Source organism: Lepidochelys kempii, chromosome 28 (genome assembly GCF_965140285.1).
Source record: "Lepidochelys kempii isolate rLepKem1 chromosome 28, rLepKem1.hap1, whole genome shotgun sequence".
Classification (NCBI taxonomy): Eukaryota; Metazoa; Chordata; order Testudines; family Cheloniidae; genus Lepidochelys; species Lepidochelys kempii.
The window spans coordinates 4,467,413-4,493,594 of record NC_136407.1 but is presented as its reverse complement, the minus strand read 5'-3'; the positions used below and the strand labels follow the sequence as shown (position 1 = coordinate 4,493,594).

Genomic DNA, 26,182 nt, shown 5'->3' with positions numbered 1-26,182 from the left:
TCCCAGACCGCCTCGTTATCCCCTTTTACGTCACTTCCGTTCCCGGGAGAGTCAAGAACTACATCTCCCAGCCTGCCCCGGGAGGCGCTTCCGCCCTCTGCAGCGCAGGTAAGGGTCAGCCTGACTCTCCCCGAGCCTCTCATCCCCTCCCCCCGCAGACACCCCCGGCCCACGCCCCTCCCCCAGCCGGCGCCTCTCAGACCCGACCACACACATCCCCCCCCCCCCCCCCGCCCGGAGCCCCCCGGCGCCTTCCCGCCTCTCAGGCGACCTCTGGCGTCCCGGGGGCGGGGCCTGGGCCCTCGCGGCCCCGCCCCTGGGCCCGGCCGCTGCGCTGCGGGGGGAGCCGGGGAGCGCGGGCCGGGGCTGCTCGCTGGGCGGCCGGAGCCTCAGCCCCGGGGCCTCCGGCCCGGCTGCTCCCCGGGGCCCGGGCAGCGCCCCTAGGACCGGCCCCGCCCCGGCTCGCCCCGCCCCGCCCCCCTCGGCCAGCGCCGGGGCCCCCGAGGCGGCGAGCGGCCCGGCGGCCGGGGAGACCCGCCCAGCGGCTGGCCCTGGGGCCGGGGGTCTCCTGCCCGAGGGGCGCGTCCCGGGGTCGGGCAGCGGGTCGCGGTCACTTGCGCCCCCGCGTGTCCCAGCGCCCGGGCTCCGCGCCTGGCCGGGGAGCGGCCCCGGAGCGCGACCCGCCCGGCCCCGGCCGCAGGGCCTGCGAGCGAGCCCGGGCCGGGGCCGCGCTGGGGCTTCCCCCGGAGCCTGGTGTACCCCAGGCCGGGGGCTGGAGGAGCCGCTGGCCCCGGGAGGACCCCGCCGCGTGCCCCCAGGTGTGCGCGCCCCCCGGCGGGGAGCCCCCGGTGCCGGGAGCCCAGCCCCCCGGCCGCCCCGGCTTCCCGCCGCGCCCCGGGGCCGGCTCGGCTTTGCTCCCCTCGCCTCAGACAGCCCGGCTCCCCTCGCGGGGTCCCCCTGCTGCCACGGCCCGGGCAGAGTCCGAGAGAGGCCGTCTCCGGCGGGGCCCAAGCAGCCCGGGGCTGTGACGGGCCGGTGCGGAGGGAGCAGTTCCTGCCCCTTCCTCCCGTCTGCTTTTCAGAGTTTGCCCCATTTTCTCTCTCATTCTCCAGTGTTCATGTAACAGTCTCAGGTCTGGGAGGTTTGACCTGCAGCGAATTTTATTTCTGTGGGAAATTGTCCTGAATCATTCCCCAAACGAGAAGGGGCTTAATGGGTGCCGCTTGCCGAGCCCTGAGACCCAGCTGCCTCTGGGGTGGGATGGGGTGGCCATTCTGTGCCAGCACCAAAGCCAGGAAGGGGGGGACAGAAGGAGGGAAGAAAACCCACGGGAGACTGTCCAGCCCAAGGTTACACAGTCCTGGCTACTGCTGCCCCCAACTGCCCAACACAGCTCCCCTGCTAGCCCCCAGTCGCCTGCCTGCCCCTGCTGCTGCCTCCTCCCCGCTGCCAGGGAGTTTTCCTGCTCCATACTCCCCTCACCTACCCTCTTAAAGTACCTCCCCAAAGGGCTCCCTGCTGCCCATGTGGATGGTGTGTGTGGGGGGGGAATTATTACTGTCTGTTTAATGAACTTCCATATACAATCCTGTCAAAGTGTCCAACTACTCTCACTTAACAGAAAATCTCTTCAGATCCGGGTGCTTTTCTCTCATTATCAAATATTTCTTTTGAGACCTATTTCTTCCCCAGTTCTCCAAGATAGATCTAAAATATCCTGTGTGCAGTCATAGAATCATAGAATATCAGGGTTGGAAGGGATCTCAGGAGGTCATCTAGTCCAACCCCCTGCTCAAAGCAGGACCAATCCCCAATTAAATCATCCCAGCCAGGGCTTTGTCAAGCCTGACCTTAAAAACTTCTAAGGAAGGAGATTCCACCACCTTAGGCAACACATTCCAGTGTTTCACCACCCTCCTAGTGAAAAAGTTTTTCCTAATATCCAACCTAAACCTCCCCCACTGCAACTTGGGACCATTATTCCTTGTCCTGTCCTCTTCCACCACTGAGAATAGTCTAGAACTATCCTCTCTGGAACCACCTCTCAGGTAGTTGAAAGCAGCTATCAAATCCCCCCTCATTCTTCTCTTCTGCAGACTAAACAATCCCAGCTCCCTCAGCCTCTCCTCATAACTCATGTGCCCCAGTCCCCTAATCATTTTTGTTGCTGTAGTAGCCACGGTGGTCGCAGGATATTGGAGGCTGCCCCCTTGATTTATATTCGGATGTTCCATGTTATTCTCCATCCCATTCCTTATGAATCTGCACGTGTTAGCTTTTTTGCTGGCAGCTGTGTACTGAGTGGAGCTTTTCATTGATCTGTCTACAGCAACATGCAGATCCCTTTCTTGAGTTGTGTAGCCGATAATATGTTCTGCTGACGCCACTAGGTGTAATACATGTTCATAGGGGTTTCTCCCCTCTTCCTTATTTGTATTTCCTCTCCCTACTAATGTTGGGGTGTCCTGCTCCTATAGGTTTGTGTATTAATGATCTTATGATCCTGGGGTCAAATGTGTCAATTCGGTGCCGTGGCACTCCTGTGGTCAGACATCTGTGAATGTTCTATTGAAAAGCCTGTGTTAGCTCATTTTCCTCTGGTTGGCTGATGTCTTTATGGATGAAATTCCTCCTTAGACACTCTGTTTCCAGTTCTCCAAACCTTAGGGGTGACTGTTAGACCATTTATCTGTGCCAGAGTTCATAAGCCTCAAGCCTTATGCTAACTGCTCAAGCCAGTATTGTACAGGATACAGGCCTGTTGGTTCTTTGCATTACTGCTGCATAAAATAAATGCTAAAGCGGGATCTATGGGCTACATTTGATAGTTAATTTACCCCACAGTGTATAAGTAGCTGCAGTTTTTCTCTCCAATGTGCATTGCTTTGCATTTAGAAAGACAAGGTGGGTGAGGTAATATCTTTTATTGGACCCGCTTCACTTGGTGAGAGAGACAAATCTCTGAGCTACACACAGATGTCGTCTTCAGGAGAGTGGCCTAAAAAATTGTCCTCCTTTCTCTCTAGCTATCTATTTCTAATTTAATATTCCCTGAGATTTTTTCCATGTCTCACTAATAATAAAATATTAACATAAAATATCCTCAGATTTTGACCTTTTCTCCAATTTTTGAATATACTTAGAAAAGTTTTGCCGACGTTTCCCATTTTCTCTCAATTTGTCAAATAACAATATGAAATTCACTCTCATTTTACCTCCTTACTTACTATTGACTATCGATATTAAAATCCCTCACATTTTTCCACTTTCCTTTCTAGTTTGTGAAAATCGATCAAAATTCTCCACATTTCCACCCTTTTCTCTTTAATGACTTAACATGGATGTCAGTCTTTTTCCATGTAATTATCAAATGTCTGTTTAAAAAAAACATCTTTTGTTTGGAGATGTTCCCATGTTTAGTTGCAGCAAGTTCTCCTGTTTTGGAGGAATTTGTTACCTTAGTCATTCTCCATCCTGCCAGTTGCAGGGAGTTAAAGGGTCAACTTTCTCCTCTCATTTGAGACTCATTTCTTTCCCCCTTTATCTTCATTAAAATGTTTGCTGATGAAAGTGACTTGCCCCATATTTAATACACATCAAAGCCAGAGGCCTCCCCCTATTTCAGGGAATGGTATCTCCCAGCTGCTCACAGGACAGTTGGCTGGACCCTTTTCTTTTCCTCGGGGGGCACAGGATGAGGGCTCAGTCTGTGCCTGGCTCCTTGCTGCCCAGGCTGTACCCAGAGTGGCTGAGAATCTCCATGCTGTTAGCCCTTCACCATGTTCACCAGCAGTATCCCAAACACCCATGACGAATGGTCTCCATGAGGGGTGGTTTCATCCAGTGCTGAGATGTAGTCGTCTCTGGAGTGGGTCCCTATTGGCCGTTATCTGCCAGTCACTGGGCATGGAAATTTCTTTAAAAATGTGGCTCCTCCATGCCATGCATTCTCCTGTGAAAGAAGCATCGCCTAGGGCTCCCCACACCTGTGTGAATGGCTGGCAGGGGCTGCTGATAACTTTCTATCCATTTGTCAATTACTGATATGAAATCAGGATTGGCTTTGCTTCTCTCCCCGTTTTCAAAACTGGAGGAACTTCAAGTTTGAGAGGGAAAACTTTTGCTTTGAATCCCTCTCAGAAGAAGAGGGTGAGGGAGGAGGAAAGGACTCTGGCCTCATCCCTCCTGAGCCATGTTTCTGGTTTCACTCAGACCAGTGTTAATCGAGAGACACTTCAAGGAAGAACATGCAGTGACTCCAGATTAATGGGGGCAAATAAAATCAGGATATGTCCTTGTGGGGAGGGGGTTTCAGTTGTTGCTAAAGGGGCTGGGGGAAGCCCTCAGTCTCTGTCTGACTGTGTCTCTCTTCTCAGGATATTAGGGTTGAGCTTCCTGGGTCAGATGCTGCTGCCTGCATTGTGATCTGGGAGACCAGTCTGACCAGCTGTTGCTCCCCTGGTGGGGTCTGGGCTTGGGAGTGAGTTGGAGTGAAGCTTCCTCTGTGCCCAGGCAAGGTGAGGACTTTCTCCAGCTGTAATTAGCTCCATGGGCCAGCCCTAGGCTCTGTCCACACCACATTTGAGCCAGATACTCCCAAGTGATTGATAAAGACCTCAGGGGACATGCTGGGGATGGGTATGAAAGAGACTCTGCACAAATAGCCCCTCCTCACCCCACATCTCTCCTCCCCTTAGCAATTGCAGGAGCCAATCCAGCCATAGGAGAGTGAACACCCAGGAATGGCTGTCTGTCTGCCAGAGGGGGAGGGCCAGGAGATGGGAAACACAAGGAGAAAAGGGAGAGAGAGATTGATAGGGCAGTGGGAGAAATAACTGGGGAGAGAGATTCCCAGATCTCTAACCTGCCCCCACACACTTAACTGCATCATCCCTGGGCAGATTCCCTTTCCAGTGAACAAGGTGAGGTGCAGGGAGAGGAAAAGCCGATTCCTGACTCTCCCTGTGCCCCCGGCTGTGGGAGTGTGCTGCCCCGGGGACAATGTCAAGGGAAATCTTCCAAAGTCACTCCTTTTGTTCTGCTCTTGTCTCGTATTTGGTTTCCAGACTTTGTTACTGGGAGGGTTTCAAAATGTCTTGGTTTAGTGCTAGTGGGGTGGGCCGGGTCAGTGCTGTAATAAAGTGACCAAACATTTCCTCAGAATAGAATCATAGAACTGTAGGGCTGGAATGAACCATGAGAGGTCATCTAGTCCAGCCCCCAACACTGAGGTGTTTGTCCAACCTGTCCTTAACAACCTCCAATGATGATGAATCCAAAACCTCCCTTGATAACCTATTCCAGTACAGAATTAGCCTTCGTCACAACTGAATCACAAGGCTAGCTGAGATTCAGTTTGTGATCCACTATAACCCCCAGATCCTTTTGAGTAGTACTGCCCCCCACTTTTTCTCAGATTCTTGAACATGGGTATACAGGGGTTTCCCCTCTATTCATTTATCAAATATTCATGTGAAATACACACAGATTTTACCTCATATCAACAACTGATATAAAATCCCTCTGATTTTCCACTTTCCTCTCTATAATTTGCAAAATGGATCCAAAATCCCTCCGATTTGCACCCTTTCTCTTTCATTTCTGAACATTGATCTCAAAACTCAGGTTTTGCCTCTTTCTATGTTGTTATCAAATGTCAATTAGAAATCCTGTTGGGTTTAAGGCTGTTCCCCATATTTCTAAATCCCAGCAACTTCTCCTTCCTTGGAGGGAACCTGTGGCCCTTAGTCATTCTCCATCCTGGATGTTGCAGGGGGTTAAAATTGCCCAGTGATCTTCTTTCTCCGCTCCTTTGAGAAACATTTTTTCCCTCCTTTATCTCTGTTAAAAGGTTTCCTGAAGAAAGAGACCAGCCACATATTTAATACAAATCAAAGCCCTGTCTGGGGGATCAGTGGTTCCCAGCTGGTACCAGGAGAGTTGGCTGGACCCTTTTCTTTTCTCCAGCTGGCACGGGATGAGGAGGTCACTCTGGGTACAGCGTGGGTCTAGAAGTATCCCACACAGCATGACAAATGGTCTCTGTGAGAGGTTTCTTCCTGCCATGCTAAGATGTAGCCACCTCTGGGATGGATGCATGGTGGCCATTATTTGCTAGTGACAGGGCATGGAAATTTCTTTCTTATTTTGCAAAAAGAAAAGGAGTACTTAGAGACTAAGGTGCCACAAGTACACCTTTTCTTTTTGTGGATACAGACTAACACGGCTGCTACTCTGTTACCTATTTTGGCCCTCCATGCCTTCCACTCTCCTGTTAAAGAAGCATCCCCAAGGGCTCCCTCTGCTTGTGTGACTGGCCAGCAGAGGATGGTGATAACTTTCTATCCATTTATCAGATACTGAGGTAACACTGTTCCGGGGGGCGGGGGTGTGTGGCATGTCTGTGTGGGGAGATTGCAGCTGGAGCTGAAGGGTCATTGTAGTAGGGGGAGGCCTCTGGGTGACTGGGCAGGGGGTACCCTAGTCAGGTTGGTGGGTTCTGGAGGTTTGAGGTTTCGGGGGGTAGTTCTGATGTGCCCAGCCCTGAGGCTATGTGTCCTGGAGGTGGGTGTCACTGGGGGCCTGTTGGCTGCAGAACAGTGGGGGTGGGGGTCTCTTGGGGAGGTGGGGCAGGGGGTTAGAGGGTGCCTGGTGCTGTGCCAGGGGCTCTGTCTGGGCTTCCCCTGCAGACTCCTGGGATCATTGCCATGCCCGGTGCACAGAGCTGGGGCGGGGAGTTCTGGCACTAGATTGGGGGATGCCAGGCAGACAGAGTGTGGGGTCCCACTGTAAAGCATCAGGGGGTCTCTGGCAAACGGCATGGCAGATTCTGCTGAAGGGCAGGTGGGGATCCTAGGCAGGCAGTGGGAGAATCCCAGGCAGGCAGTGGGGGACTGAGTTCACAGTGGGGGGGGGGGGGGGAAAGAGTCCCTGGCTGCTGGGGACTCTTGGTGGAGGGAATCCTTTGGGATTCTCAGGCTGGCAGTGAAGGTCTGATGGGGGTTCCCTGGCTGGTGGGGCTCTGAGAAGCATCTGGGGTCCCTGGCCAGGGACTATGGGGGCTGGGTCCCAGGGAATACCTGGTGGGACCCTGGCTGGGGGAGTCTGGGCTTTGGACACTGGGGGGGTGTCTGGGGGACCCTGGCTGTGGGGGCTGCTATTAACCATGCTTAGTCTCCTTGATCAGTTTGTGTCAGAATCCTGGCTCCAAGCACTGCCTGTCATTCCTCAGCCATGCCCAGTCACTGTGATACCTTTCTATCCACTTATCAAACACAGATTTTGCTTTTCTCCTCTCTTGAAAACTGCAGGAACTTCCGGTTCCGTTGGGAAAATTCGTGCCCCCAGTCCTTGCCCTAGATCTGGGGGGTCAGGGAGGTAGAAAGGGGGTTAGCATTGCCACACAATGGTCTCATCCACAGCATTCTGGACTCATTCTTTCTGAAATCTGGTTTCATTAAGACCATTGTTAAACCAGAGTCACTGCATGGAAAGACAAGGAGTGACTCCAGATGGACAGTGGGGCAAATGAGATTAGCAATTCTCCCTGTGAGGAGGTACTCTCATTAACTGCTCTCCCCAGAGAACTAAAGACGGGAATGCTGCTCAAACACACTGTCCCTCTCTGCTCAGGATATTAGGGTTCAGCTTCCTGGGTCACACATTGCAGCCTTCATTGTGATCTGGGAGACCCAGTGGGGGTTCTGAGCTGGGAAATGAACTTAATTAAAGCTGCTTCTCTGCCTGGCCCAGGTGATGACTTTCTCCAGCTGGTACTAGCCCTATAGGCCCTGTTAATACTAAATTCTGAGCCAGAGACTCCAAGTAACTAAAAGAAACCAAGGGAAAATGCTGGGGTCTGGCATTAAAATGACTCTACACAAACAGCGTTCCCCCACCCCACCCCCATTTCTCCTCCCATTAGCAATTGCAGGGACAAATCCAGCCATGGGGAGCAAACAACCCAGGAATGGGACTTTCGTACCAGGTGGGCAGGGAAAGGGGACAGGGAAAAGGAGATAGAAAGAGAGACTGAAAAGGGCTGTGGGAGAGAAGAGTTTTGAGAGAGATTTCCAGATATCTAATCTGTCCAGACAGATTAATTACTGCATCCTTGGTAGAGTCACTTTCCTGTGGACAAGATGAGCATCAGACAGGAAAGCCCAGTTCCTGACTCCATATCCCTCTTGCTGGGGTGTGGCTGCCATGAGGTCCGTGTCAGACGGAATCATCGAAAGTGACTCCTTTGGTTCTCCTTTTTTTGAGCATTTTGTTCAAAGACTTTGTTACAGGATGTGGTGAGGGAGAAGAGAGGTTAAAAATGTGTCCTTGGGCTTAGCCTGGCAGGAGGGGCCAGGTCTGCACTGTAATAAAGAGATGAAGCATTTTTCCAGCATGGCAGAATCTAGGATATCTGTCTGCAGGGAAAGGGCCTGGGGGAAGCATGATGTGAAATTAACTAAAGCCTGTTCTGAAACCTCCAGAATTTCCCTTCTCACCCGGCCAGGCTGCAGAATGACGTCCATGTTTCGCTCCAGTTCATTCCATCCTCCCATGGGACAGGGGAGAGAAATGGCTGCAGAGGAGCCAGTTCATGTAGGAATTATTGGGGGGTTTCTGGGGGGTTCCTGCAGGAGGGAGGGGGCAGCAAATACGCTGGAGATGGGAAGGTTTGCACCCTCTGGGTTGGAGCGGGGCAGGAAATTCCCAGGGTGGAGAAAGGGAGGAGGACAGGGGGTGGCAAAGCTGCTGGGAGTTGTTTAATAAGTGGTCTAGATTATAGGAACAGACCCATGAGGTTCGGAGGTGGAAATGCCCTCATTTGTGAAACAGAAAATAACCCACCTATATAGAGCTGGGAAAACTCACCAGACTCATAGTGCTAGAGCCTGACCTGACTAACCAGCAGCTGCTGTGAGAGATAAAGGGGGCACCCACCAGTCAGGTTTGGGGAGATTCCCCTCCCTTCATATCCAGCTCCTCACAATGAGGAGGGTGTTGGGCTTCCTACCAAGGAGCTCTCCCTGGACCCTGCTAGGGGCTCCATCTCCTGTACCAGTCTGTGGCTAGTAGGTGTGTGGTGGATCTGCTAGGAGAGAGGAGGGGCTCTCTCTTCGTCCCCTCACCCTGGTGTTTCCTGGATGCTCTGAGCAGGGTGGGGGTGGGCTTCTGTTGACTGTGAGCCTCCCAGAGCTTCCATTTGATTGGCTCCTCTCCCCCACAAATATTGGGGCTGTGAGTAGGGCAGCAGGTACTGAGTGTTGGACTCTTGCTCTTTCAGGGGCTGGTGACCTTCGAGGAGGTGGCTGTGTATTTCACTAGGGAAGAGTGGGCTCTGCTGGACCCCGCTCAGAGAGCCCTCTACAGAGACGTCATGCAGGAGAATTATGAGAATGTGACCTCGCTGGGTAAGGGTTCCTGTCCCCTCTCTTCTTGGAAAGGGAAATGAAGAGATAAGGTTCACACCAGCCCCACAATGCCACCTCTACTCTGTCCTGTTTCAGCATCACCCCAATATGCCAGTGACACACACAGTGCCAGAGACCCTCCCCTGCTGCAGAACACTTTGGCAACAGAGCACAGGAGCAGTATCGCACAGTGTCAAATATCTCCTGTTTACACAAGTAAAACTGGGGGTTAGGTCCAGCATAACCAACAGAAGCTTCCTATCCATGGCCTTCTCTCAAACCCTGAGCCTACTCCATCCAGACCAGAATGTGCTTGGGGTGAAACAAGCAGGCTGCTGGAGTCGGAGCTGCTGGTCCAGGGTTACTTATCACACAGAGACTCAGTGCATCCTTGAATGCTGGCGGGGGGTATCCAGAGAGGGGAGCTCCAGCAGCAGAACCTTGAATATCACCCAGGATTACAGATGACACAACTCCTCATTGATCTGGATTGTACCCCAGCGTGTGAAAATGACTTAAGTTAGTAGCGAAGCTTCTTGAGACCTGGAGAGTCTTGCTCTCCCATCACCATGTGTAATAGCCATAATCTCTCTTCTCTGCAGGCATCTTGGATTTTTGAGTCCCCCATTGCCAAAGTCACATGACCCTGATTCTTATTTTTCACATTCTGCTTTTCCAGACTAATTAGAATCTGTTGCTCCTGAATTATAGCTTATAATTTCCTAGCGTTCATAGAATATCAGGGTTGGAAGGGACCTCAGGAGGTCATCTAGTCCAACCCCCTGCTCAAAGCAGGACCAATCCCCACCTAAATCATCCCAGCCAGGGCTTTGTAAAACCTGACCTTAAAAACCTCAAAGGAAGGAGATTCCACCACCTCCCCAGGAAACCCATTCTAGTCCTTCACCCCCCTCCTAGTAAAGATTTTTTTCCTAATATTCAACTTTAACCTCCCCCCACTGGAACTTGAGACCATTGCTCCTTGTTCTGCCATCTGCCACCACTGAGAATAGCCTAGATACATCCTCTTTGGAACCCCCTTTCAGGTAGTTGAAAGCAGCTATCAAATCCCCCCTCCAAAGGCAAACTTGGAGATGCTGGGGATTCAACCCAGCGCCTCATACATGCAAAACATGTGCTCTATCACTGAGTTACATCCCCAAACTAGATGTAGCTAAGGACAAACATCCACTTGTCCTTGTTGAACCTCCTCAGGTTTATTTTGGCCCAATCCTCTAATGTGTCTAGGTCCTTCTGTATCCTATCCCTACCCTCCAGCATATCTACCTCTCCTCCCAGTTTAGTGTCATCTGCAGACTTGCTGAGGGTGCAATCCACAGCATCCTCCAGATCATTAATGAAGGTATTGAACAAAACCGACCCCAGGACCGACCTTTTTGGGCACTCCGCTTGATACTGGCAGCCAACCGACATGGAGCCATTGATCACTACCCGATGATCCAGCCAGCTTCCTATCCACCTTATAGTCCATTCATCCAGCCCGTACTTCTTTAACTTGCTGGCAAGAATACTGTGGGAGACCATATCAAAAGCATTGCTAAAGTCAAGGAATAACACATCCACTGCTTTCCCCTCATCCACAGAACAAGTTATCTCATCATAGAAAGCAATTAGATTAGTCAGGCATGACTTGCCCTTGGTGAATCCACGTTGACTGTTCCTGATCACTTTTTTGTCCTTGAAGTGCTTCAAAATTGGTTCCATGTTTTTTTTCAGGGACTGAGGTGATGCTGACTGGCCTGTAGATCCCCAGATCCTCCTCCTTCCCTTTTTCAAAGATGGGCACTACATTTGCCTTTTTCCAGTTGTCCAGGACCTCCCCTGATCACTATGAGTTTTCAAAGATAATGGCCAATGGCTCTGCAATCACATCCGCCAACTCCTTTAGCATGCTTGGATACTTCTGACAGTGGCCAATGCCAGGTGTCCCAGAGGGAGTGAACAGAACAGGTCATCATCAAGTGATCCATCTCCTGTCACCCATTCCCAGCTTATGGAAAACAGAATTTAGGGACACCATCTCTGCCCATCCTGGATAATAGCTTTTGATGTACCTATCCTCCGTGAATTTATCATGTTCTGTTTTTGAACCCTGTTATAGTCTTGGTCTTCACAATATCCTTTGGCAAAGAGCTCCACAGGTTGACTGTGGGTTGTGTGAAGAAATACTGCCTTTTTGTTTGTTTTAAACCTGTTGCCTATTAATTTCATTGTGTGATTCCTAGTCCTTGTGTTATGAGAAGGAGTAAATAACACTTCCTTCTTTACTTTCTCCACACCCGTCATGATTTTATAGACCTCTCAGATATCCCCCCTTCTCTTTTCCAAGCTAAAAAGTCCCTGTCTTTTTAATCTCTCCTCATACAGAAGCTGTTTCATACCCCGAGTTGGTTTCTCTCCCCCTCCCCCCCATTTTCTGAACCTTTTCCAATTCCAGTATATCTTTTTTGAGATGGGTTGACCATGTCTGCACACAGTGTTCAAGATGTGGGCGTACCATGGATTTATATAGAGGCAATATGATATTTTCTGACTTACTATCTATCCCTTTCTTAATGATTCCGAACATTCTGTTCACTTTTTGACTGTCTCTGCACACTGAGTGGATGTTTTCAGAGAACTATCCACAGTGACTCCAAGATCCCTCTCTTCAGTGGAAAAAGCTAATTTAGACCCCATCATTTTATATGTATAGTTGGGATTATGTTTTCCAGTGGGCTATAATATGTGCTATCCTGACATCTAGGACTGCTGAGATCCTGCATTCAGTAATATCCCTGCCCTTCCTGTTCCCTTTCTCCACTGAACCCCACCAGCCCATGCTTACTGTTCCCAGCTTCCCCAGGACTCTCTCATTGTCTCTGGACCTCTGTGTCAGCAAGAAGCAGTGCCAGGGAGATTTGCCCTCTGTCTGGAGTTTTCGATTTGTGGGACATGGATTTACTTTCTCTGTGTTTTAGGAGACTCTTTGAAATTGAGTATCTGTGACATTAACCACAGTACAATTTGGACTGTTGAACAGCTGTTTCCCCTCAGTTCCCCAAGCTGGGGTGCCTTTTACACTGCTTTGCTGTGAGAACAGCCACTCCTGGGCAGTTAACACACAATCTCCGGCATGTAACTCGCTCCCAGCTACACAGTATTGAGTGCTGCTAGTCAGCCACTCACAAATTACAGTGCACCACAGGAGAACCCCAGAAAATTCTCTGGTCCCAGACTTTCTTCCAGAAATGTGCATCTTGCATTGTCCAGCACACTACTGAACAATGCAAGCTCATATGAAGTCTGTCATTTCATCAGTGGAAAATGACATGCACCAGCCTTGTTATCCCAAATGAAGTTTGCAACACACTTTAATCCAAAAACACTGGTTAGATAAAACAAAATTGTTAACAACTGAAAAAAAGATTTTAAGTGACTACAGGTAATGAGGCATAAAAGTCAGAATTGTTTACAAAAGAAATACAAGATGAAACACTAAATGTCTAACTTAACAAGCTAAAATGGATTCAAAGCAAATGTTTCTCTCACCATATGCTGAGACAGGCTGACTTTCCTTTCAGCCAGGACTCCCCCTACCCACCCCTGCCCCCCAAGTTCAGTTCTTCAGGAGTTGTCATGAGCAGAGGGAAATGGGGGAGAGAGAGAGAGTCCCAAGCATTTTTCTCACCTCTTTTTAAAATTCAGTCCTTTGGACTGGAAACAACGTCAGTTCTCAGCTGAGTCATGGTGACAGGCTGTCTGTTGTAGATATGATCTTCAAGTGGTCCCTGTAATGGACTGTAAATGTCTTCTTCACACCTTCTCCCTGCCGGAGAATGGCTGTTTGACCAGCTGTTTGCCTTGCTGTCTCTGAAGAACTCCTCTGTGGGTGTTCTCCAGCATTGTAACTTTTTCAGTAATATCACACAGTAAAACCTCATAACTTTAGATACAGTGTTGCTACACATTTTAACAGGAGGATAATATTCAGTAGATTATGTGTTTTCAAATGATACCTCAGAAGCCAGATTATGTACAAAATTGGTCATAATTTTCTAGAAGAGTGAACATAGGGGTACAGACGGACACAGTGTCTGTCTGTGTGTGTTTGCAGCAGGTATGTGGGTATTTCAATCCCTCATAAGCAGAGTGTTCAGCAACTTCAAGGACCTGGGGAGATGGTCCTGAGAATTCATTGGTTTACTAAGTGTGACACTGTCTGAAATTGTAAGACCCTTTATTATTATTTATTAATTTTATTATTAATACCAATATAATAAATTGCAATGAGTCGTACTAGATATGCCATGTAATGTCAGTGAAAACGTTATGATTTTCTAAGTATGATAATTTTCTTTCTATGTTTGTATCACCTTTGTATTGTGAGTTATAGATATGTAGGGTATATCTGTATTTCCACACTTGTGCAGTGTTTCTGGGTGACACACCCAGATATATTGGCGTCAGCAGTGCCTAGCCGGTTCGATAGCCCATCCAGGGTCATCACCTGTACAATGAACCCATGTAAAGGACTAATGGGATACATCTATTGAGTCAGCAAGACATGCAGGGATATGCCTGTGTACTTAGAACTCCAAGGCTTTTCCATACCATGTGCTATGAAGCTTGTGTTTGGGACACAGGAAGTACAAGCGACGTGGCAAAAGTAATATAAAGGACAGCTGAATCAACTCCATTTTGTCTTCAGTCCCTCTTCCTACCTCTGGAGCAACTTTTCTACAAACTAAGCTTTAAACAAAGGACTGAATGACCCATCCAAGCTGTGGATATGTTCCAGATGGACTTTGAAGCCAGCAACTCACCAGTACTGCTAAGAACCTGATATATAGATTTCTGAATGTATCTGACTGCTCTCCCATTTAACAACTCCCTTATTGTTTGTTTCTTTTATAATAAACCTTTAGTTTAGATGCTAAAGGATTGGCAGGCAGCATGGTATTTTATGTAAGATTCAAACCTATACTGACCTGGTAATGTCGCTGACCCTTTGGGGTCAGAAGAACGTTTTGTCTATTTCTGCAGAGTTTTTAAATAACCTCTCACTGTACTGGACTTAGGTGCTGATTGGGAGTCAGAGAACTAGAATGCAATAAAAGGAGCTGTGTGATTTCTTTTTTCAGCTTCTCGATAACCAGTGTGGGTGATCGGAAGCACTGTTTGTGACTGGTTGGTGAATTTAACTTCAGTGTTAACCACCAGTTTTAGGAGCATCTGCTCTCCCTTTTTCAGCCTCCCCTGACCTTGGCATTTTCAGTGAGGACTGCCCATGGCACACCAGGTCACACTAAGTACTGAAGTTAAATTAATAGAATGTTTGTTTTTTGTGACAAAGTCTTATGAAATCAACTGTACTCCTTGGTTTTTCTTTCATCTAAGCAGGGTTTCCAGTATCCAAACCTGATGTGATCTCCCAGGTGGAACAAGGGGAAGAGTCATGGGTCCCAGACCTCCAGGGTTCAGAGGAAAGAGAGATCCTGAGAGCACCCTACACAGGTGAGGAAACATTAAACCAACTCAAAATCTGTAAGTGCCTGAAGAAAATATCTGGGATGCCCGACAAAGCCCTTGGGAGGTCTCTCAGTTCATTATTGTCCCTAGCAGGGGTCGTATCCTCAGGGTAAATATAGCTCATGGCTTCCTGCAGATCCTAGCAGACACCAGGCAGGAGCTTCCTCCCTTCCCCCTGCAAATTTGGATGGGAAGTGAAGGCCAAATTGATCCCCTCCTCTCTCTATTTGTCTTATAACAAACACATGGGATCTTTTTTCAGGGAAAAAGGCAATACGCCGCATTTATTGAAGATAGAATGCATATGCTAATTGTTGTATCATTTGTGTACCACACAAATACACTGTCCTGCCAGTCGATGTTATAGTTACCAGTCCAGAGTCCAAATCAATCTATTGGCCAGCTAGGTTGATCACAGGTAGGAGGAGCCGGGTTCTGTTGGTTATGACATGATGCTTTGAAGTCTTGGCAGGACAAACCCAAAGTTTCATGGCCAGGCATCCTGTGTATATAGTGATTTTCCTTCATTGGGACCAATGAGTTTTGCACTGGCATGCTGTAATCAATTATTGTATGACAAGTGCTCGTTTTCTTAAATTATCCTTTTCATCCTTTATCTTGTTCTTTCATCAAGTTCCTCAGGGAGTTATCCCATGGTGGTTTTGGTCACAGCTGTCTTGTCCCCATTGATAGGTGACTGTCTCACCTTTAAAGTTGTCAGACTGTCCCCCTCTGACATTTCAATAGGGGCATGTTGCTGCCTCCTGGAGCCCTTATGTCTGTCTCCAGTTCCTCCCTCGTACATCTGGTTCAGCGATGGCCTTCACACTTATCTCTTAAAACACACATTCCTCATTCACAGACAAAACAGAATTCATTTACACACAACATTTTGAACAGAAACGTCAAATTGCAATGCAAAAGAAAACCATCATGGGATTCTTTCTTATTTCAAAATGGTAAACCTACAACAAATTGGTGACCCTCAAAGATCTGTTACTGCCTTGAAATCAGTCCAGACACAGATTCTGGCTGATGTATCTGTACCCATTGTCCCATTAAGCCGTTCCTTTCTGTTATTCAAAAAGGGTGGCTGGCAGGATATGATCAAATCATACACCAATACATTTAATACATGCTACATTATTATTCTTTATCCTTCATTCTAAATTATATAAAATGCAAACATAAAATCCTGCTACTACATTTTGGGAAAGAGTTTGGGGGAGTTGAGTGCCTGATTTTTATTTGACCTCTTTCCAGCACTTGTTTTGATTTGGCCTTCCCCTTTCCATCCCTGTTTTGAGGTTTCTGTCTCTACCACAGGAGGTGAAGCAATGGTATGTGAGAAAGAGGAGCAGAATTATCAGCAGGAAGATGCTGGGCAAGTGGATAAACACAGAGAATTATCACAAAGATTGAAAAGGAATGTGTCCAGGAGTAATGAGCAGGGAAAATCCTGTGAGATTCAGCACCGACCAGAGAGAGAGGAGGGAAACCAGCCAGGGGAGAAAGTGGATAAATGTATTTCCTGTCAGGGAACTCAGAAGGACATCAAGGAAACCGCAACCCAGCAGGAAATCCTCAGGGGAAAGAGGAAACATACATGCACTGACTGTGGGAAAAACTTATGTGACAACTCAGCCCTTATAAAGCATCAGAGAATTCACACAGGTGAGAAACCCTATGAATGCAGTGAGTGTGGGAAAAACTTCACTAACAGATCAGCCCTTCTTAATCATCAGAGAATCCACACAGGGGAGAGGCCCTATGAATGCAGTGAGTGTGGAAAATGCTTCACTAAGAGCTCAGCCCTTTCTGAACATCAGCGAATCCACACAGGGGAGAGGCCCTATGAATGCCGTGAATGTGGGAAAAGCTTCACTCACAGATCAGGCGTTTTCCTCCATCAGAGAATCCACACAGGGGAGAGGCCCTATGAATGCAGTGAGTGTGGGAAAAACTTCACTAGCAGCTCAGCCCTTTCTGAACATCAGAGAATCCACACAGGGGAGAGGCCCTACGAATGCCGTGAGTGTGGGAAAAACTTCACTCAGAGATCAGGCCTTTTTCTCCATCAGAGAATCCACACAGGGGAGAAGCCCTATGAATGCAGTGAGTGTGGGAAAACCTTCAATCGTAGCTCACACCTTATTAGGCATCAGAGAATCCACACAGGGGAGAGGCCTTATGAATGCCGTGAGTGTGGGGAAAGCTTCACTAACACCTCAGCCCTTTCTGAACATCAGAGACTCCACACAGGGGAGAGGCCCTATGAATGCCGTGAGTGTGGGAAAACCTTCACTCGCAGATCAGGTCTTCTTCAACATCAGAGAATACATACAGGGGAGAGGCCATATAAATGCAATGAGTGTGGGAAAAGTTTCACTAGCAAATCAGCCCTTTCTGAACATCAGAGACTCCACACAGGGGAGAGGCCCTATGAATGCAGTGAGTGTGGGAAAAATTTCACTCACAGATCAGGCCTTTCTGAACATCAGAGAATCCACACAGGAGAGAGACCCTTTGAATGCCGTGAGTGTGGAAAATGCTTCACTAACACCTCAGCCCTTTCTAAACATCAGAGAATCCATACAGGGGAGAGGCCCTATGAATGCAGTGAGTGTGGGAAAACCTTCATTCGCAGCTCGCACCTTATTAGGCATCAGAGAATCCACATGGGAGAGAGGCCCTGTGAATGCAGTGAGTGTGGGGAAAGCTTCACTAACATCTCAGCCCTTTCTGAACATCAGAGAATCCATACAGGGGAGAGGCCCTATGAATGACGTGAGTGTGGGAATACCTTCTCTTGGCACTAAGCCCATGTTAGCTATCAGAGAATCTGCACGGGAGATCAATACCATAAAAACCTCTAGGGCTATCCGTACTTTTTTTTTCTTTAATACTTTTCCTGATTCCCACATAATAACTTTTAAAGCTGCTTGAACTGTTTGCAGCCCCATTTTCCCTTAGCTTGTCTAGATGAGGGGCCCATTTTTGCCTTTTGCAGTTTGCCCTGTTCTGAGGTGGACCCATTTGTCCTTTCTATCACTTCCATTGTCTCATGAGTAATTTGAGTATGCCCTTCCTATCAGGAACCAGGGAGCATCACATTTATAGCATTCCTCTTATTGCAAAGTTATTGTTAGTCACCGATGATACAGATTGTATCATTGCCAGTTCTTCTCACGTTGCTCTGGGTTGTGCTGAAGAGCAGTTATATTGGGAACTTTTCAAGTTATATTTAAATGAAGAGGAGCAGGGGCAGGGAAAAAAGTGTCCTTTCAGCCTCTGACACTGGAAGGAGACGGGGTGACTCAGAGATTCCCTCCTTCTCCATCACTGCAGAACTGTTACCTCCTGTCTGAGCCATGCAGAGTTTATCTTCATCGCGTTCTATCCCTCCACGTCTCAAAGTGTCATGTGATGAAGTGTTCTCAGTTGTCTGTGCTTGGAGATGATACTTTGGCTTCTTTAATCCTATATCGGAGTCACTATGACTGGAGGTGAAAGTGTCAAAGACCTAGAAGGGGAATTCAAATAGATCCCAAACACAGTGTGATCATCTGGAGTTTAAATCCTAGGTTCCATCTATTGGTAAAGTCACTTCTGGCAAGGTGGCTGTTTTGTCCCCCATTATGGGGATGCTAGGATACTAAAATTTTGTAAATAACATAGCTGACTATTGAGACAGTCTGAGTGAAGCTGATTTGAATGGATCAGAGGAGAATGTGATGGGAGAATCTCCTGTCCTGATTCTGAATAATCAGATGTAACCTGCCCTGAAATTTCACTTGACACGTTCATTGTCATGTATTCTATCTCTCTGTGACATGGCTTTTTATCTTTCCTGAAGAGTGTTTGGTCACCCAGTTGGATACTAGTTCTGTTTGATAGGATGTAGCTCAGATTTATTGGAGAATTTAAGACAAATGGCGATTTGCTAAAGTCATAATTTCTCACTTCAGCTTTGCTTTTTCCGCATCCCTCCATGATGACATGGAGACAGTTCAAGTGCAGTTCTGTCAACAGGAGAGAACTCTCCAATTTACTGACATGCTAACAAAGAAACAGTAGTTATTTAAAATCTCCAATCAGAAATTAAAGAAAAACTGGGCATGTTTCTGGAAGTCATTCTTTACTAACACTGCTGAGATTTTGAGTGGTTTTGTAAAGGATTCTACTTCAGAGAAATGTAAATTTACCCTAACCAAGGCCAAGGATTTGAAAAGAACTGGGGTTGAAAGAATACACACTCAGTTCTTGGTTTCCACCCCAGTAAAGGAAGCTCTGGTGACCAATGACCCCAGGAAAATTGTTTGTACCACTCCACTTATTAGTGCAGTGTCGCTGATTACCGTTCCAAAGGATGCCAGGGTTCGATTGAGAACAATCACCATTCACCATTTGGGATCCAAGGGGAAGGAATGTCCTATGAAGCACTCAGTCTTTGGATCCAAACTGGCTGCCTGAGTGGGTAACAAGGACTTTCAGGCTGCAGAAATGATGGTAACCAATGAGGCAACGAATGTGTCAGGCTCCATTTTCAGACTTCTGGATACACACATGCTGAGTCCTGATTCTGTGGTTTTGTGTCTGATGCGATGGATACACAATACAGCTGATGTTGGTGCAGCATTGTTATTACAGATGCTCTCAGCCAGCGGGAGAGATCTCTCCCACTATTGGACTTCATTAGCCACCGCCGCTTGTGCGGGGTGGACTATGTTGGCAGGAGAAGCGCTCCTGCTGACGTAATGCCATCTACACAGGGGCCTAGGGCTCTGTAACTACGCTGCTCAGCTGTATTGATTTTTCGCTCCTGTGAGCAATATAGTTACACTGATCAATGTCTTTAGTGTAGACCAGACAGTTTCTCTTGTGTTTTTATGCATTTACATCACTTCTCCTCCACCTCCTCCTACTTTGAAACATTAACAAGTTTGAAAAGAGAGATTCTTCCTCATGATGCAAACATTCCCACCTAGGAGACCCCTTCCACCAAGACACATGGCAGAAGAACCAAAGATATATGAACTTACAGCAGTGGTTGGGACCAACGTTGGGCCAAACCACAACTTGAGCCAAGGTTCAGTTGTTGGCAATGGGGATTAAAAGAAAACTAACATATATGACAAGAATTTGTGATCTTTGAATATATTCGTGTTACCACTGAAAATGAAATTATAGATGAAGTTATTGGTTAAAGAATAAGAGGCTCATGATAATCTGAATTATTTTGGAAAACTGAAAGTTGTCTTGTTTTTTGTTTTGTTAGTTGTACAGGAAATGATTTCTTATCTTGAAAAGTTAATTTGATTTAATTTACCCCCTGTAGTATAAGGAATTCTGGTAGAAAACCTCACTCCAAAGGTTAGGGTGGGAGAATGTGTGTGAAAAAGAGTGTATAAGAGAATATCGGCCCAATGAAAACTATTCGCAGAGACAAGTTGTATAATTTTTTTACCTGCTTAGACTGTAAGGGTCACTGACTTCCCCACTTCTCTAATTTGTAAAGGAGAGGCATGACATCTGTCATAGGATGTGACCAGCAGGTGGGAAAACTTCAATCATCAACCATCAGTATTAAGGAAAAGGTTGAAGTCCATTGCCTTTTATATCAAAAAGCCATCTAAAGGCTCGTCTACGCTGAAAAGCTATGTTGACATGGCCACATCTGTCAGGGGTGTGAAAAATCCACTCTGCTGAGAGAAGTAGTTAATGTGACCTTAGACCCAGTGAAGACAATGTTAGATTCTTAGAGTATTTCCAGTGTTTGAAGTGTAGACATAGCCTTAGACAGAGTGATCTCCTATGGGAAGCGAGTCATGACATCAATTCTAATTTTGACTCATCTCCCTATATGTAAGAAAGCTACTAGTATGGAGGGCTGAACCAGCTGTCCCATTGCCTGGTTCCTCAACTGTAGCTACAGCTCTTAGAACCCATCAGTCCAAAGACTGAGAGAAATAGAGTTCCAACCATTGCCATTTTAGTATCTTATTGTTCCTTTCTCTATTTTTTGTGCTGGCCTTTCTATTATATCAGGGAGTGACGGTATAGCTCAGTGCTTGAGAGACAAAAACTCATTGGGGCCGATTGCCAAATGGGTCACTGTTGTTCACAAGCAACTTCTGTATCAGACCTGAGAAACTTGCTGTACCTAATACACTGATTTTATGATATTTATCCAGGAAGCATAGCAGTGAGATCTCTACTGAAAGCTTGTTAATTACTGATACTCCTAATCACTGAGAGAGGTGTGTATGAGCCATATTGAAGAAGTAATGTAAGTGCACGGAAAATGGTATTGTCATGAAAGTGAGTCACTCCAATCATTGGTCTTGTGGGGGACGGCCCATTCCAGTGGGAGGGAATTGTCACCCCTCCCTTGCTAGCTAATTATGCAACGTATTGCTCCATTGTCAACCTTTACACCAACCCAGAAAAGCCAATGGAAAACTATGAAAGCCAAACTGTAGACATCAAAACCCTGTGGAAGTGAAAAGGCCAATATGACAATGAGGAAATCATCCTTTCTGCAAATAAAGACAAAAGACTGCTTCAGTTTATGACAAAAGAGATCCATAACAACCAGTGGTTCTTCATGAAAGGCAGGGCCATGGCTCCTAGGGACTAGCAATCACTGCAATAGACTGAAATGTGAGGTGAGAATCTACTTAGATCGGGAAAGGTAACTATTAAAAAGTGTAGGTTGCATTTTGTGATTTTTGTTTTGTTGGTAACGATTGGTTTCCGTCACTCTCATTTGTTTCTGTTTAAATCTCTCTCTCTTGTTAAATACATTTCTGTTTGTTCAATAACTGTACTCAAGTGCTGTGTGTGATATGGTAGCAGTGATCTACAGTAAAACTGGTAACCTGGGCTATACCGTTGCTTTGGGCAGAGGGGATCTGGGATTTCTGTGAATATCTGGTGATCGGGGCTAGACCTCAGAGTGGGACACACTGATGGAACTCCAGGGGTTCGGGTGCTTCTATTGTCAACTGGCAGGGCTGCTGTAGCTCAGAGAAGGGTGCTTGAGTGCCTGACAGGCTGGTGAGTTTGGTTGCTAACATCCAGCTCCCAAATGCAAAAGTCCCTCTTCCTAGTGTCCAGGAGGCAACAAGGAGACTCTCAGCCCTCAGCACCCTGAGAAGGGTCACAATGTGCATCTTATATTGATCCACCTGTCAAATCCACACAGGGAAAGCACCCGATAGCATAGTTCCCTGGCTCAAAATAGCCCTAAAATTCTGCCTGTGAAATCATGGAACGTGTGCTCTTCCCTCTGTGAGAGCATGTAACGCGTCCAGTCTCTGGAGGGTAGGATTTGGGTCCAGAGTGACCTAGACAAATTGGAGGATTGGGCCAAAAGAAATCTGAGGAGGTTCACCAAGGACAAGTGCAGAGTCCTGCACTTAGGAGAGAAGAATCCCATCCACCGCTACAGGCTGGGGACTGACTGGCTAAGTGGCAGTTATGCAAAAAAAGGACCTGGGGATTACAGTGGATGGGAAGGTGGATATGAGCCAAGTGTGCCTTTGCTGCCAAGAAGGCTAATGGCATATTGGGCTGCATTAATAGGAGTGTTGCCAGCAGATCGAGGGAAGTGATAATTCCCCTCTATTTGGCATGGGTGAGGCCATATCTGGACTACTGCATCCAGTTTTGGGCCCCCCCCCCCCCCCCCACACTACAGCAAGGATGTTGACAAATTGGAGAATTCAGCAGAGGGCAACTAAAATGATTACGGGGCTGGGGCACATGATTTATGAGGAAGAGGCTGTGGGAACTGGGGTTATTTAGTCTGCAGAAGAGAAGAGTGAGGGGGGATTTGATAGCAGCCTTCAGCTACCTGAAGGGGGGTTCCAAAGAGGATGGAGCTCGGCTGTTCTCAGTGGTGGCCGATGACAGAACAAGGAGTAATGGTCTCATATTGCAGTGGGGGAGGTCTAGGTTGGATATTAGGAAAAACTGTTTCCCTAGGAGGGTGGTGAAGCATGGGAATGGGTTCCCTAGGGAGGTGATGGAATATCTATCCTTAGAGGTTTTTAAGGCCCGGCTTGACAGAGCCCTGGCTGGGATGATTTAGTTGGGGTTGGTCCTGCTTTGAGCAGGGGGTTGGACTAGATGACCTCCTGAGGTCTCTTCTAACCCTAATCTTCTATGATTCTAAGTAGCTGCAAGTGGTTCCCAAAAGTTTCTTTGTGTTCACATCTGTAAAGATGCTCGGAATGGGCAACAGGGATGGATCACTTGATGATGACCTGTTCTGTTCATTCCCTCTGAAGCACCTGGCTTTGCCCACTCTTGGAAGACAGGACACTGGGCTAGATGGACCATTGGTCTGACCCAGTATGGCTGTTCTTACGTTTTATGTACAGGAATGAGGCACTTATAAATCAGAAATGGGGGAGGGGCTCTAAATTTAAATCAGTTTTAGAGAGAATGCGTTCAAACACTGTGACACTCGATGTATGGAAGAAATAAGTGATCCCCAGCTCCTTCCCCCGAGTCTTATGTGGGGATTAACTGCCAACAGCTGCTCTGAGGGAAGTGGTATAAATGCCTGTGGGTGCAGCCCACCAGCTGGTTCTCCTGGGGCAGATGGTGAGTTGCTGGGCAGGGATGCTGCACCGGCTGGGGTCTGAAATATGAACAGGGGTCTAAGGACTCTACAGCGGCCTCCAGTGGGGGTCGAGGATGCTGAGGCAGTGGAATCGGAGCATCACAGTTATCAAGATTCAAAGCTGGTTGGAGGTGGAGAGGAGGGGAATGACTCTGCTAGATTTTTAGTGCATCCCTTTAACTACTCGCCCACGACAACCTGGCAGCCTCCAGCTTTCTCACAGCACTGTGGTTGTGTTCTCTGAGGAAAGGGGCTTCAAGGAACTGGTATTTCCAGCTGCATTAAAGAATCATAAAGGAGAAGGAAGAGTTAATGTCTTAGAAAAGTCTCCTGTGTGTAAGATGGGTGGGAGGGTGTACAGAAGACAGTATGCTCCAGTTTCTTTTCTCTGGGGTTTCCTTTAGAAAAGTTGAAGCAGGGAGCAAAACCACCTGTGCTCTCTGAGGCTTGAACTCAGGACCTTCAGATTATGAGACTGATATACTACCAATTTCACTAAGAAGACTGTGAAAGGCTTTTGGCTAAGTGCATGTAGGATACTCCTACAGCAGTGACTGGGGCAGGTAAGGTGCCAGGGGTGTGCTGGAAGAAGCAGGGAGATCTGGTGCCCAGAGACCTTTCCTGGCAGCTTTCTCAGCACCAAACTAACCAACTTCCTCTGCCACTGAACAATCCACCAGGGACTAAGAGTAGTACTAGGGGGCTTTCTCCTTGCCACTTCTGCTGGCATGGGCATACGTCTTGGAGGCCTTTCTAGAAGAGAATTTGGAACTGAGTTGGGAAAAACAGTTTCAAAACAGGAAGCTCAGGTTTAGATTCATTTATTTACACTATTAAATAATCCTTCCATCCTAGTATCACAATCAATATAAGTGCTTCAGCCTTATGATTTTCCAGAGGGAAAACTTAACTTCTCTCCAAAGGGAGTTGAGAGAAAACACTTTTCAGAGTCCAGGAGAGACAAGGCAGCTGAGGGTCAGAGCTTCTAGTGGACCAGCTTCTGTTGGTGAAGGCGAGCTTTGGAGCTAACCCAGAACTCTTCTTCAGCTCTGTGTAGACCCAAAGTTTGTCTCTTCCACAAACAGAAGTTAGAACATAAGAACGGCCATACTAGGTCACAGCAAGGGTCCGTCTAGCCCACTACCCTGTCTTCTGACAGTGGCCAATGCCAGGTGCCCAGAGGGAATGAACAGAACCCTCAAGTGATCCATCCCCTGTCGCCCATTCCCAGCTTCTGGCAAAGAGAGGATAGAACACCATCCTTACCCATGCTGGGTAATAGCCATTGATGGACCTGTCCTCCATGAACTTACGTAATCCAGTTTCGAACCCTGTTCTAGTCTTGGCTTTGACAACATCCTCTGACAAAGAGTTCCACAGGTTAACACTGCGTTGTGTGAAGAAATACTTCCTTTTGTTCTTTTCACACCTGCCGCCTAGTCATTTCATTTGGTGACCCCTAGATCTTGTGTTATGAGAAGGAGTAAATAACACTCCCAACCTTGGTCCTTTAAAAGATATTATGTGACCCCCACTCCTTGTGTCTCATGTCCTGGGACTAACATGGATACACCAACATCACAAACAACAAGGTTCAAAATCAATACACATGGAAGAAGCATCTTCCGTTTCATTCCTTATGTCCTGGTCCCATCCTGTGGCCATTTTCTTTCCCTCCTTTCTGTTAAAAGCTTTGGTGTTTTGCACAGAAACATTATTTCCTCAGGAGAGACCAAGGAGTGGGAGCTGCATTCCTGTACCAGTCACTAGAAGGAGGCAAACAAAGGCCTTTAAGATGAGGCGTCCATCACTGTCAAGGTTCCTCCCCCACTCTGAACTCTAGGGTACAGATGTGGGGACCTGCATGAAAAACCTCCTAAGCTTATCTTTACCAGCTTAGGTCAAAACTTCCCCAAGGTACAAAATTTTCCACCCTTTGTCCTTGGATTGGCCGTTACCACCACCAAACTAATACTGGTTACTGGGGAAGAGCTGTTTGGACGCGTCTTTCCCCCCCCAAAATACTTCCCAAAATCTTGCACCCCACTTCCTGGACAAGGTTTGGTAAAAAGCCTCACCAGCTTGCCTAGGTGACTACAGACCCAGACCCTTGGATCTTAAGAACAATGAACAATCCTCCCAACACTTGCACCCCCCTTTTCCTGGGAAATGTTGGATAAAAAGCCTCACCAATTTGCATAGGTGACCACAGACCCAAACCCTTGGATCTGAGAACAATGAAAAAGCATTCAGTTTTCTTACAAGAAGACTTTTAATAAAAATAGAAGTAAATAGAAATAAAGAAATCCCCCCTGTAAAATCAGGATGGTAGATACCTTACAGGGTAATTAGATTCAAAACATAGAGAACCCCTCTAGGCAAAACCTTAAGTTACAAAAAAGATACACAGACAGAAATAGTTATTCTATTCAGCACAATTCTTTTCTCAGCCATTTAAAGAAATCATCATCTAACACGTACCTAGCTAGATTACTTACTAAAAGTTCTAAGACTCCATTCCTGGTCTATCCCTGGCAAAGACAGAATATAGACAGACACACAGACCCTTTGTTTCTCTCCCTCCTCCCAGCTTTTGAAAGTATCTTGTCTC

At 47.3% G+C, this 26,182-nt stretch overlaps 1 protein-coding gene across 1 annotated transcript; it reads left to right on the top strand.

The window, feature by feature from the left end:
• The first annotated feature begins 82 nt into the window (after positions 1 to 82).
• On the top strand, positions 83 to 21,824 carry LOC140904215 (uncharacterized). The gene is given in 6 exon segments (XM_073326617.2): positions 83 to 108; positions 8,484 to 8,595; positions 9,281 to 9,407; positions 14,808 to 14,924; positions 16,266 to 17,628; positions 17,630 to 21,824. Coding segments are annotated over 5 exon segments (1,944 nt in total). The 5' UTR covers positions 83 to 108; positions 8,484 to 8,514; the 3' UTR covers positions 17,886 to 21,824.
• The last annotated feature ends 4,358 nt before the right edge of the window (positions 21,825 to 26,182 follow it).